Genomic DNA, 13,028 nt, shown 5'->3' with positions numbered 1-13,028 from the left:
AAAAATCAATATCGTCGATAAAACTTGTGGATCTGCCAGCCTCTAAAAAATTGTACAAAAAACAACAATACAATTATACTAAGAATTTCAAAGACCCAATATAAAAAAACTGTTTTCCGATAAATGCTGATTCACGATTCGGTCATCTTTCACTTTTAGAAAGGAGTAAATTATAAACTAATAAAAAGTTAAATTATTGATGTATTCTGCGGTAAAAAACTATTTTCTAAAATATTTACAAGTAAAGCTAAATGATATGATAATTCTGTTAGGATAGACAATTTTAATGCAATTTACAAATCTGAACATTCAGTTATTTCAAATCAAATGAACATAGAAAAAGAAGGTTTAAATGAAGATAGAAAAATATTAACATAGCCAACAGACAGTTGAAAAAATGTCAATGAACTCAAGAAAACCAAAAAAAGACCGATTTTTTTCGAAGCCTCTCTATACTAAAAAAATATAAGCCTTGCGGCTCTGTGTATTTTAAGATTTTTTATGATTGAGACTTCTTTGTTTAAATTGACTCAGCTTGAGCATCTTTAAAAATTTCCCATAAAAAGTGAAGAAAAGTCACTCGACATAAATGTCTTCAGTTCGCTCATTGACACTAATCAACATATTTGGTGAACAAACATTTTTGAAGATAGATTGGATAATTATTTAAGTAGATTTCAGACTCTGCGCATCACAGAACTGCTTATACATTCCTCCTTTTGAAATCAGTTGGTCATGGGAGCCTCGCTCCACAACAGCGCCCTGATCGACCACCATAATCTCATCGGCTGCCTGAATAGTCGTGAGTCTGTGAGCAATCACCAAACATGTGCGACCTTTACGCGCTTCATCCAGGGCTTGTTGTACAATCTAATGAACAAATAATTATTATTAATTTAGTTATTCACACTTATTAATCTTACCATTATTTTTTTAGCAATAGGGCTACACAAACAAGTAGAACAGAGAGTTCCGACCACAATCATAAAAATATAGCCAACTGACAGTCGGAGTAATGAACGCAAGGAAACAAAAAAAGAATGCATTAATAGCATTAAGACTTTTGAATTTCGAGATCCAATTATGATTAACAATTTGTTGATAAAGTAGACTCAATTTGAGAAAGCCGGTTCAATAGGTATATTTTTAATTCCGTTTCAAAACCATTAAGATGAGCACAATTTTTTTGGTACACCTGTATTGTTGGGATCTTCGCTGGTCTGGTGGATGGCAACTTGTTTCGAGAGTCACTTCCCGTACTGAACTTTTCGTGCCATTTCACGGCTGATCATCCATTTAGCAGGGGACAGAATATTCTCAGGACTGTTCCCCCATTATGCAGGGCTGTTCACAAGTGAGCATGCGTATTTTTCTACAGACATGGTCGTACCTGGATCTTACATGATCAGACCTGAGTGAAACATGTTCATGCCTGCCGCAGACATGATAACGCCTGACTGAAAACTTGACAAATTCATATTTATTTATACATTACTTCGTATCTTGACTAATTGGTCTTTGTTGTTAAAAATTCACTTTTTCAAATTTTCTTCGAAATAAGCTTATCCAAATTTACCTCCTCGAGTCAAATATCTTCAAATGAAGGAAGCTGTATTGCATCTACATCCCAAAAAAGAGGACGTCAGGTTAGTTTCAGGGGGTCAACGGGAGGGATAGTCGAAAAAACTAAATATCCCCAGGTTTGAACTAATTAAAGCAATTCGTCACAAAATTTTTTGGCCAATAATCCCTCAATTTTCGCAAACCAATAGCCGCAATTATTGCGATTAAATTAAAAAGATTTGATTGGTGGATACTATTAATCTCATTGAATAGATTAACAACAAATGTGCGACTACTTTTTAACGCATGATTTTTGCAAAATTTGATTGGAACATAAAAATCTTTAAATTTTCGCAAACCAGTAGCCACAATAATTGCGAATAAATTAAAAAGATTTGATTGGTTGATACTATTAATCTCATTAAATAAATTAACAGCAAATATGCGACTACTTTTTAACGCATGATTTTTTGCAAAATTTGATTGGAACATAAAAATCTTTAAATTTTCGCAAACCAGTAGCCACAATAATTGCGAATAAATTAAAAACTTTCAAAACTGCGGTACAGCTCATGACAACAAAACCCTTTGGTTGATATATTTTTTTTGGAAAAATGGCTAGTTAAAAAGTCAAAATTTTTCTGGAGAAAAAAACCTACCCCGAGCGCAAATACTTTTGAATGAAATTTAATTTTGTTTAATTTAGTTAAAAGTTTTGACTAACAATTAGTTTTATGTTGACAGGAAACAGAGAAAAGTATCCACACGCCCCACTACCAACGACTCCCTGCTTGCAATTAAAGAAAGATGCATCTACCCACTACAGTCAATTTTCAACAAAAAACTTCACCGATGTCAGAAAAAATCTGAAAAAAAAAAAAACTAAAAATTTGAAGTAAAGTGTCACATTATCAAGCTGAGCTTATGATGTTGTTACAATTTAACCATTTCTTTAATTATCTTATAATACTGAAGATACCGATTTGAGCATATTCGGTTCAGGCATGGTCATGTATCCTGCAGATGTGAGCATGTTTAGTTCAGGTATGATAATGTATCCTGCAGGTGTGAGCATATTCAGTTCAGGCATGATCATGTATCCTGCAGGTGTGAGCATATTCAGTTCAGGCATGATCATGTATCCTGCAGGTGTGAGTATATTCGGTTCAGGCATGATCATGTATCCTGCAGATGTGAGCATGTTTAGTTCAGGTATGATCATGTATCCTGCAGGTGTGAGCATGTTCAGTTCAGGCATGATCATGCATGCTGCAGGTGTGAGCATATCTTCAGTTAGCACACCTGATGCATGTCTGATGCAGGTATGTGCATGCCGAATATAGACATGCTGCACATCTGTTACAGACATGAATTTTGCATGATTTTACAATGATCAGATATGATTATGGCCAAAAAGTTCGGTACGGGTTACTATCTCTTGTCCCGGTGGAGCTAATTGAACCTTATTTACCGAGAAAATAACAGAAGAATTGAAGGATTCGCATAAGAAGAACGTTATCATAATGGGAGGTACTAAAAACCTTAAGCATGAAGCAGGTGCCAGATTAACAGACCCGGTAAAAATCTAATGAAATAATCTATCTGGCTGACTTTCTGACGTTTGAGGGTTTCAATATCGGAAGAAAGGATTTGATTGGACGAAAAGGGAAAAGCAAGACCATCCGAAGATGAAACCAATGTTATGTAGATGTCCCCAAAGAAATGAATGCACCAATGAATGATCATAAGAGTTAACGATACAGGCACCATACTTGAAAGGATGGGCTACATCTAAACCCTTCGGATATCCAAGAACTGGCCCTCGATTTTAGAATAGCTTTTTTAACTCACAAAAAACTTAATGGGAAGAAAGAAGAAGTTCAGATGATGCCAAAATTGAAGCATATTTTAATTTTCAAACATTTTTCTTTGGATTATAATTTGACCCGGTTGAGGGCTGTATATGAAAAAGTGCGTATTTTAACTTGACCCAGTCGAATGACGCATACAAAAAAGTGACAGTGTTCATCATTCGTCGTTTGGGTCAGCTGAGGACTGGCCAGTGAAAAGATTCTGGATTAATGATCGATAGTCGATATGAGGGCTGAATTGTCACATCTGAGTCACGAAAGACGTGAAAAAATTAGACGATCATCATCATAAAGAAAACAACTTTAACACCCCCGAAGACAACTTTAACACGCCCGAAGACACCAAAAATACGCCTTTCAGTGCTCGGAACAAAAACTGGAAGAAATGAATCGACAGAAAATGAATTAAAATATCTGAAAGCCTAAGAACCCTTCTAAATATATTTTTGGGGTTTACCTTTTCGCTCTCACTGTCCAATGCAGAAGTGGCCTCGTCCAGTAACAATATCTCCGGGTCCCGCATTAGAGCCCTGGCAATAGCCACTCTCTGCTTCTGACCACCTGACAACTGTGTTCCCTTGTCCCCAACATTTGTCTCCATTTTCAATGGCAAAGAATCGACAAAATTCCAAATATTCGCCTTCTTGGCTGCACGAACAACATCGTCATATTTCAGTTTGGGCTCGAACTGGCCGTTCTCTGTAAGTGCACCGTAGCGGATGTTATTGGCAATAGTCTCGTTGAACAAGGTCGGCTCCTGACTTACAATAGCCATTTTGCGTCGAAGACTCTGGATGTTGAATTCTCGGATGTCTTGGCCGTCAATCATCTGAGACAATTAATGAAAATTTATCTTCTTAAATGACCGATCGGATAGGACAATTAATGCTACAGACATTTAGTAGCTACTGCAATTATATTTTCTTTTGGAAGCAAACTTCTTTAGAATCATTATAAATGCTCAGTGGAACTTACAACACTTCCGTGTTCGACGTCATAGAAGCGCTGGATCAGTTGCATGACAGTGGATTTACCACAGCCAGAGGGTCCGACCAATGCCACTGTCGTTCCTTTTTTCACACTCAGATTCATACCACGGAGGATTTTTACGTTGGACCTCGATGGATAGCGGAAGTGCACATCCTTCAATTCTATCATCCCAATTTCACCTCTCTGAAACAACTCAAGGCCGTGAAACCTTTTTAAAAAAATAATTATATAATCGCACAGCTCAGATTAATTATTTTGAGCTGTGGAAAAATAAATTTAAAGGCGTTTCTATATTTAGAACACAAGTAGATTTAAAATATTTTGGATACCAAAAACGGTATAATTGGTAGAAAATGCGCACTAGTTATTCAAAATACTATTAAATTTACATTACCAAGACTCTGCATACAGACATTTTAGACAAACTGACCTGACTTTTGCCCTGTGTTGATAAGTTGTCGAAGTTGGGCTCATATGCGAGTAGTTTGGTGATCGAAAGGGCAGCACGTCTCGCCTTCTCGTAGTCGGGAACCATAGACATTGACTGCCCCACTCCCCAAGCAGCAAACACCAGACAGAATATGACCCTAAGCATTCCCATTCAGAGTATTAATCCGTAGAAAGAACATTTAAAAAAGCAACTACTTATCTGCTAGTGCAAACTTGCTTTTGTCTCATAAAAAGATTATGTAATTAGATGTACAGACGTATTCTGGTTTGTTCAAAAACAAACAACTTCAAAATCACTTAAAAGGAAAACTAAAATTGACGAATTGAAACACCAACTGAACCTTAATAGCATGAAAGCAGACTATATATATCAGATTATCATGCAAAACTCAATCAATGAGCACCTAAAAACCACGTCCGGGCTAAAAAACAACAACAACAACTGATGAAAGCACGCACCTGAAAGCGTCAGGTGAGCTCATGTGTCCTTCTGTGATGAGGAAGGCGGAGAACCTGAAAGTGGCCGCAAACACGAAAAAGAACATGCCCTGGCTGATACACTGGGCTACTCCAAACACATGGGCCATCACGAGATTTTTCCTGAAATCACATCAATACACATGAGCAAGCACGGGTCTCTATCAGGATTTTCTTGAAAAAGGAGAGGGTGCAATTTTCAAATTTATAGAATGGGTTGACCAGAAGCGGATACCGTAAAACAGTACCGAAGGGGATCCATTGGGTGTTCCAGGGGTCGAAATTTTGAGTCGAGGAGGGGGATTCACCCCTAAATCCACTAACGTAAAATAGTACCAAACGTAACCCCTTTCGGTGGTCCAGGGGTCGAATCCCTGTGGCTAGGAGGGGGGGATTACCCCTGAATCAGTTACTATTCAGGATGTCATAACTAAGTTCCTCCAGAATAGTACACAATTTTTCAAAAAGAGGAGGTCATGATATCTCACTGGTAACTTTAGGTATCTCAACAAGGGCATGAAAAGCATGGATCCGAAAACAGTAAGCAGCGTGGAATGCTCATTCTTACTTGTGTGATTTTGTGAGTGACACGACAAACAAATCTGCCAGACGTATTTCTAGGTTGAGACTTTGGACAGTTCGGATACTTGATATTGATTCGGTCACAATCTAGAACACAGTTTTCAAGTTACTCATCTACGCTTACATGTTCAATTTCGGCTCTCTTCCAACTCCCGATTTGGTTTTGCTGAAATTTGATTTCTCAATAGCTATTTTGAAGTTGAATGGCTTCCGCTGATACAAATCATAATGAAACTAATAAAAAAAGTCATTGAGAACAAGCTAACAGATTTGAAAATATTCTTTTAACATGCAAATTGCCGTTAGAACACTATTAAAACAATCTAATTTTTGGTTAATTTACAAGGGGGTGGGAAACTGCAAAAGAGTTTCAATTTCTCATAGAACATATATTTAAAACACTTAACCTGGGCCTCCCCCTTGTGACCTTCAGCTGAAACTGAAAAGCCGCTGGCAAACTTCATTTGGATTCCTGCGGAGAGTCCGATGATTGGAACTATGGCCAAAATCACAAATGCCAGTTGCCATCCAAAAATGAAGGCCACCACCACTCCAGTTAGCAAACTCGCCACTGATTCCACTAAGGTCTTCAGTCTGAAACCGGAAGCCCCTTGAATTTGTGCGGTGTCCTTTGCCAATCGTGTTGTCAATTGGCCAACGTAGTTTTCTTCCTTGTCAAAGAAAGCCATGTCCTAAATATCCAAAAAAAAACTTTTGTTTCATATCAACTACATGCCAAAGCCATAGGTACAAAACATTTTGTCCAATAATCTTTCAATACCATTCGGATAATTGTCATACAGAAGTTCCCAATGAGAATATTTCAAAATTTGTCCAAAGAATATGCCTTGTTTTTCAAAATTAACGAGCACATGAGTAATAATTTGCTAATTAGTAGTAAGTAGTAATTCATTGCTACATAGTAGTCATGACTTTTTATTTATGACACAAAAAAATTACCAAAAACTACGAATAGTTTATTAACAGTAAAAACAGTTTTTGATGTTTCATTGACAAAAACTCGTTTGACAATGTATTAACGAAATCAAACTAGGTGAACTCTTATTCAAACCAAAAAATTTCAATTATTTTAGGCCTAAAACATTCTACCAGGAGATGTTTTTTTTCAGATATATTACCCGGCATAAAAACTAAAAAGTCTCCTTACTTTGAGAAAAATAAACCATTGGCCCCTAAATACCTGCTTGGGCACTTAAGGATGCGACAGATGGAATAGCATCATCATGACTACAATAAAAAAAACGAATACATGGCTCACCAAGGTTTCCAGATAAACTAAAATTGCTAACACACATAGTCAACTGACAGTTAGAAAAGTAATGAACGCAAGGAAACAAAAAAAACCAGATAGCATTCAGGCTCTCTGAATTTCAAGATCGATTTATGATTAAAATTTATTTGATAACATCGACTCAATTTGAGAACTGGTATAATAGGTGACTTTTTAAGTGGAGTTTACCCTACTCTTAACAATGAAAATGAACTGGAAAATTTTCGAAGTCAGAACGCGAAAAATCAAAACTGAGAATAAGCTAATTACAAGATTTTTACCCGAAATTAAAAAGGCGAAAAATCAAAAATGAGAATCAATAAATTTTAGGACGTTTACCTGAAAAAAAAACAAAGAATCACCAAAACCTATAAAAGTGTCTTCACTGCCTTTATTGCTCTTTAAAAAAGATTGAAAATGAACTGGAAAATTTCGAAGTCAGAACTCGAAAAATCAAAACTGAGAATAAGCTAATTACAAGATTTTTACCCGAAATTAAAAAGGCGAAAAATCAAAAATGAGAATCAATAAATTTTAGGACGTTTACCTGAAAAAAAAACAAAGAATCACCAAGACCTATAAAAGTGTCTTCACTGCCTTTATTGCTGTTTAAAAAGAATGAAAATGAACTGGAAAATTTTCGAAGTCAGAACGCGAAAAATCAAAATTGAGAGCGCGATTGAGCAAAATAAAACCCCTTAGTCTCGACGAGTAAACTAGCCAATGTTAAGATATTTTGGAGAAGAAAATCACTCATTTATTGAACTATTTTATTCGACATTCCATACAAATTCAATCATGACAAGGGATTTATATAAGTTTGGAACATTTTAACAAAACAAGAAACAATACACCACACGTTCAGAATAAAAGGCGAACAAGATTTTTTTGGGTAAATAAATACAAGTTCGAATTAACAACCAAAAAATTATATGGAAAAAAGCATTTCAAAAAATTGCAAAGCGTATCAAAAAAATTTTCAAGCTGAGCAAAATTGTCCCCTTTAATTTTAAACCTATGCTTTTTAACCAGTCTTTTACAACACAGAGTTTGATTGCGATATCAGAAAACCTCATCATTACGCTGGAAAAGCCTACTATGAGTGTCAAAATTTCACCACTAGCAAAAAAACAGTATCAACTACAAATAAAAAATACGAACGAACGAACGAAAAAATAGTTTACAAAGATTTCTACAGCAACCAGTACACGCATAAAAAACGACAAGGGATTTATATAAGTTTGGAACATTTTAACAAAACAAGAAACAATACACCACGTTCAGAATAAAAGGCGAACAAGATTTTTTTTGGTAAATAAATACAAGTTCGAATTAACAACCAAAGAATTATATGGAAAAAAGCATTTCAAAAAATTGCAAAGCTTATCAAAAAAATTTTCAAGCTGAGCAAAATTGTCCCCTTTAATTTTAAACCTATGCTTTTTAACCAGTCTTTTACAACACAGAGTTTGATTGCGATATCAGAAAACCTCATCATTACGCTGGAAAAGCCTACTATGAGTGTCAAAATTTCACCACTAGCAAAAAAACAGTATCAACTACAAATAAAAAATACGAACGAACGAACGAAAAAATAGTTTACAAAGATTTCTACAGCAACCAGTACACGCATAAAAAAATGTTCCTGGAAACAGGATTTTATCGAACAATGAAAATCAATCAACTCATCACAAAAAGGCAACTTATCACAAAATTAAATATTTTTGCTTAAAAATCAATGGCGAAGTTGCACTTCGCATACACAAGCAAAAATATGACCGATAACGCTACTGGGAATAACTAAATGAGTAAAACTTTGAATTTCTTAGGTGACGCACGCCAATTATAACGCATTAGAAATAACAGTCAATTTGAAAAGAAGAAATTTACCAATTAACATGCCTCAATTTATAGAGCAGTCTATGGAGCAGTAATAACATGAAAATATTAAATGTAAAATTTTTTTTTTTTAATTTGAGATTTTTTGTAAAAATCATCCCCCACACGTCATATTAAGTACAAAAAAAAATAAATTTCGATCCTAGAAACAAATCAATTATGCCAAATAAGCTTCCTTCAACCAATTTGGAAGGATTTCTTTGACGGATTAAATCTCCGCTTATGCGTTAATAGCGCGAAATATATCGCGCGTTATTGTCCGAAATTGGCCAAAAAGGCAATTTCTAAACCCCCATATCTTTATGAAAAATGATTACAGGTAAAATATATTTCCATATTTAAGCTCAGGACAACAATAATTTTTGAATGATAAATCTCGTCAAAAAAGGCAAATTAAAAAGTCGAAATTTGTCTCAAGAAAAAAACCAACCCGAGCACAAATATTCCGTTACTTTCGTTTCGAAAGTCGGAACAATAATAGTCTGTGTTAAAATCCTTTGCATTGGCTGTACTTAATAGCTCGTTATTGACCAAAATGAACACTTTCAAAATGAACACATTTTATCGCAACAATATTTGCGACTTAGGTTGGAAAAAAAAAATAATTCATACTATAACACAAGCATTGCTCGTTAAAACCAAAATAAGAAGGATCCAAGACAAGTATCGTACAATTAAATATCTTGGAATTCATTAGAGTTATCTTAAATGTTTTGTCTTCGTCGGCTATTTGTATTTATTTCGTTCCTTCACTGTCTGTAAACTTTTAACAATTAATGTCATCTCGATCAAATTCCAAGAATATCATAATTTTTTTTGCTCAATTAACCCACCTGTCTCAGAATCTGTCTGAACGATTGCGATCTGAGACGCTCCGTCATTCGAACTCCAGCCATGGCCAGGAACAGCGACTCGAAAAACATTCCGAATCCCACCACCATGCCCAACACGCAGAACATGAGGGCCCAGAAATTACTCTCCTCCTGAATTTCGTCAACAGGCAGGGCGAACACCTCTATGATTTCGCCAAAGAAGATGCCATACACAGGAATTCCTCCTGCTGCAGGAACCGCGAACAGACAAGCTATGAGTAGCAGGTACCACTCTGGGGCATTGAGCTTCAGAATCGCTAAAAAACTCGGCGCCGGTTCCTCCTGAAACGTATCACTTTATTTTAGTTGTTGCCAATTGTTGACCATATCAGTGACCTTCAAAATCTTCAACTATCACAAAACGGCACTTTTTTAGTTAGGATTTTCAAAAAAAAAAAAATTGCTTTTCGACGCCAAAATTTCGACGTTTTAGGCTAGTTAACTTTGTTGAGATTCAGGCTAAGCGTCGTTTACAAAGAAAAATCTGGTCTTCATTGAACACTTCACCTCTTCCTTATCATCGCCATCATCGTCATCTTTCTTTTTCTTGTCTTTCTTAGACTTCTTGGGACTGTGGTCGTGTTGCTTGTCTTTCCCGTCCTTGATGTGGACTGCCACTTCATCCTTCTTATAGGTCACTTGGGCTCCATTCTCCTCTTCTTCTCCATCTTCATCAACTGCATCTGCTCTCTCCTCTGACGACTCTGCAACATTGTTGGGAGATCAATTATATTACCAGTGGACAGTGTCAAAATCATCCCAGATAAAATAATTCCAGATAAAATCATACAAAATATAGAAAAAATCCAGGATAAAATCAACCTACACAACCTTCCAAACAAAGGCGAAAGAAATTAGGGAAAAGTACTTCCGCAAGAGTCATCTAGTTACCTCTCATCTACTGTATTTTATGTCTATTTCAACTATTCTAATACAAAATGATCCAATTCCAATGTCTGACATTCTGTTCTGGTGTTCTGATATTCCATTTATTTAGAAAGCTTTAACACAGGGCAGAAATTTTTCATGCGTACTACAGACAAAATCTGATAGACTGTTGATGCACTGAGCTAAAAAGTACAAAAAAAGGTATTGCACTTCAAAAAATCTTTAATCAATCACAGTTAATCGATGAAACTAACCCAATTTGAGAAAACTGATGGCCAGGAAAATTTTTTACTCCGTTGGGTAATCTAAGATTTTAAATTATATTTGAAACCAAAACTACTTGCACTTATGTTTCTTAGAAACCAAAACTACTTTGCCTTTTATGTTTCTTAGCCGGGGGGGGGGGGGGGGGGGGGGGTGGGATAGCTAACAAGATCCGCAAAACATAATTATTCGTTAGTTTAGCAAATGAAATTGCAGTCACCTCAAAAAGAAAAACGCTTAACTCCTAAAATAAAAAAATTCAATGCAAATAAACCAGTAGCATGCCGAGGGGGGGGGGGGGCAAATTCTGCTTCTGGTTGTCAATTTTTTCCAGATAATTCCCCCTTTGGTATAACTTTACCGTTTTTTTTAACTTTGGCTGCGGCGCAGAAAATTTTTGACAAAATAGGGTCCTTGTAGTATTTTGGAAAAGCTACGAAAACCAAATTGGTCAAACTAAAAAAAGGTCCGCCAATTTCGGACAATAACGCGCGATATATTTCGCGCTATTAACGCATAAGCGGAGATTTAATCCGTCAAAGAAATCATTCCAACCGCCCCCCCCCCCCCAGAAAAATTTCTGCGCACTCCACTGAAACAAATCATGAGGTTTTCTAAAGAAACATCAAACATGACTTAGAAACTGAATTCCCACTACATTATTTTTTTCTGGTGGAGAGCGGAATTTGAATTGAACTTTTGGCAAATTTGAACAATTTGTGAGTGTAAACTAATTTTCAGACTTTTCGCGAAAAAAAAACTTATGAACAGGGCCTAAAAAAATCAACCGTCACTGCGTTTTCTGAAACCTAAAATACTATCTAAGAATTTTGCGAAAAGATAAGACAGGGATTCGAACAATCCCGTATAGAATGCTAATGACAAAATGGTACTAAATATTAATGTTAGGCATAATAAGAGCATTGAAATGACATTTTAACGATCAATATGATTCATCTGCTAGGAACTGCATGTATTCGTAGGTCACCAAACATCAGGATTATGACCAACCCGCCTCATTTAACGTCTGCGCTTTCACCAGATTTGCATACAGTCCATTCTTCTTCAACAACTCATTGTGAGTTCCCATCTCGACCACTTCTCCGTGTTCCATGGCCACGATCAAGTCCGCGTCTCGAACCGTGGACAACCTGTTTAAAGTTTATTTGATATAGAGGTATAAGTCGCAGTTCATTACCAAACAAATTAGCTACACTTGCAATTATATCAGGGCCACTATACCTGTGAGCCACTACAATTGTAGTCCTTCCCGCACATGCCTTATCAAGAGCCTCTTGCACGATGACCTCACTGGAGCTGTCCAATGCTGACGTTGCTTCGTCTAAGAGTAGGATTTTGGGGTTGCGTACCAAAGCTCTCGCAATTGCAATTCGCTGTTTTTGTCCGCCCGACAGTTGGGAACCACGATCGCCCACTAAGGTTTCAAGTCCCTGCAAAAATCTTCTATCATTCGACCCACAGGAAAATACCTTAATTTTCAAACCGCCTTTCCAAATTGTCATTTGACTCAATCATAGAATGTTCCGAACGGGTTTCCAAAAATGCACATGAATCCTGTTTTTTTAAGTCAAAGGCGATAGAATTATAGAGGGAATATTAGCTTAAATAATATTTTAATTGCAAATGAACTAAATTATCAGTTCAGTCTCTCAACGGGTCAATTGTAAATTTTTGGTCATATAGTCTGAAAAACAGAGAAACTCAGACTAATTTTTCTCGACAATGAGAACTTTTTTGATTTATTTTCAAATTGGACCTAGTATCAAAAGCGCTTTTTCATAATACCAAATTTGGCCTTAATTTGCTTTCCTTGACCTAAGACAACCAGCTTTTCGTGAAGCCGTCATAACAAAATACAAA

General features: G+C 36.2%; 1 protein-coding gene across 3 annotated transcripts in view; it reads right to left on the bottom strand.

The window, feature by feature from the left end:
- Positions 1-560: 560 nt before the first annotated feature.
- LOC134841082 (ATP-dependent translocase ABCB1-like) overlaps positions 561-13,028 on the bottom strand; it is a 31,554-nt gene continuing 19,086 nt past the window's right edge. For all 3 annotated transcript variants that reach the window (XM_063856863.1, XM_063856861.1, XM_063856862.1), the window contains exons 12-22: positions 12,390-12,598; positions 12,159-12,298; positions 10,503-10,699; positions 9,957-10,277; positions 6,341-6,625; positions 5,920-6,020; positions 5,334-5,474; positions 4,855-5,011; positions 4,410-4,607; positions 3,892-4,263; positions 561-870 (exon numbers count right to left, since the gene is read on the bottom strand). In XM_063856863.1, coding sequence (XP_063712933.1) covers positions 667-870; positions 3,892-4,263; positions 4,410-4,607; positions 4,855-5,011; positions 5,334-5,474; positions 5,920-6,020; positions 6,341-6,625; positions 9,957-10,277; positions 10,503-10,699; positions 12,159-12,298; positions 12,390-12,598 — 2,325 coding nt within the window. In that variant the 3' untranslated portion in view covers positions 561-666. The remainder of the gene's footprint in view (positions 871-3,891; positions 4,264-4,409; positions 4,608-4,854; positions 5,012-5,333; positions 5,475-5,919; positions 6,021-6,340; positions 6,626-9,956; positions 10,278-10,502; positions 10,700-12,158; positions 12,299-12,389; positions 12,599-13,028) is intronic.

Source organism: Symsagittifera roscoffensis, chromosome 3 (assembly GCF_963678635.1).
Source record: "Symsagittifera roscoffensis chromosome 3, txSymRosc1.1, whole genome shotgun sequence".
In the NCBI taxonomy this organism is placed as follows: Eukaryota; Metazoa; Xenacoelomorpha; order Acoela; family Convolutidae; genus Symsagittifera; species Symsagittifera roscoffensis.
This window is presented reverse-complemented; position numbering and strand designations above follow the sequence as displayed.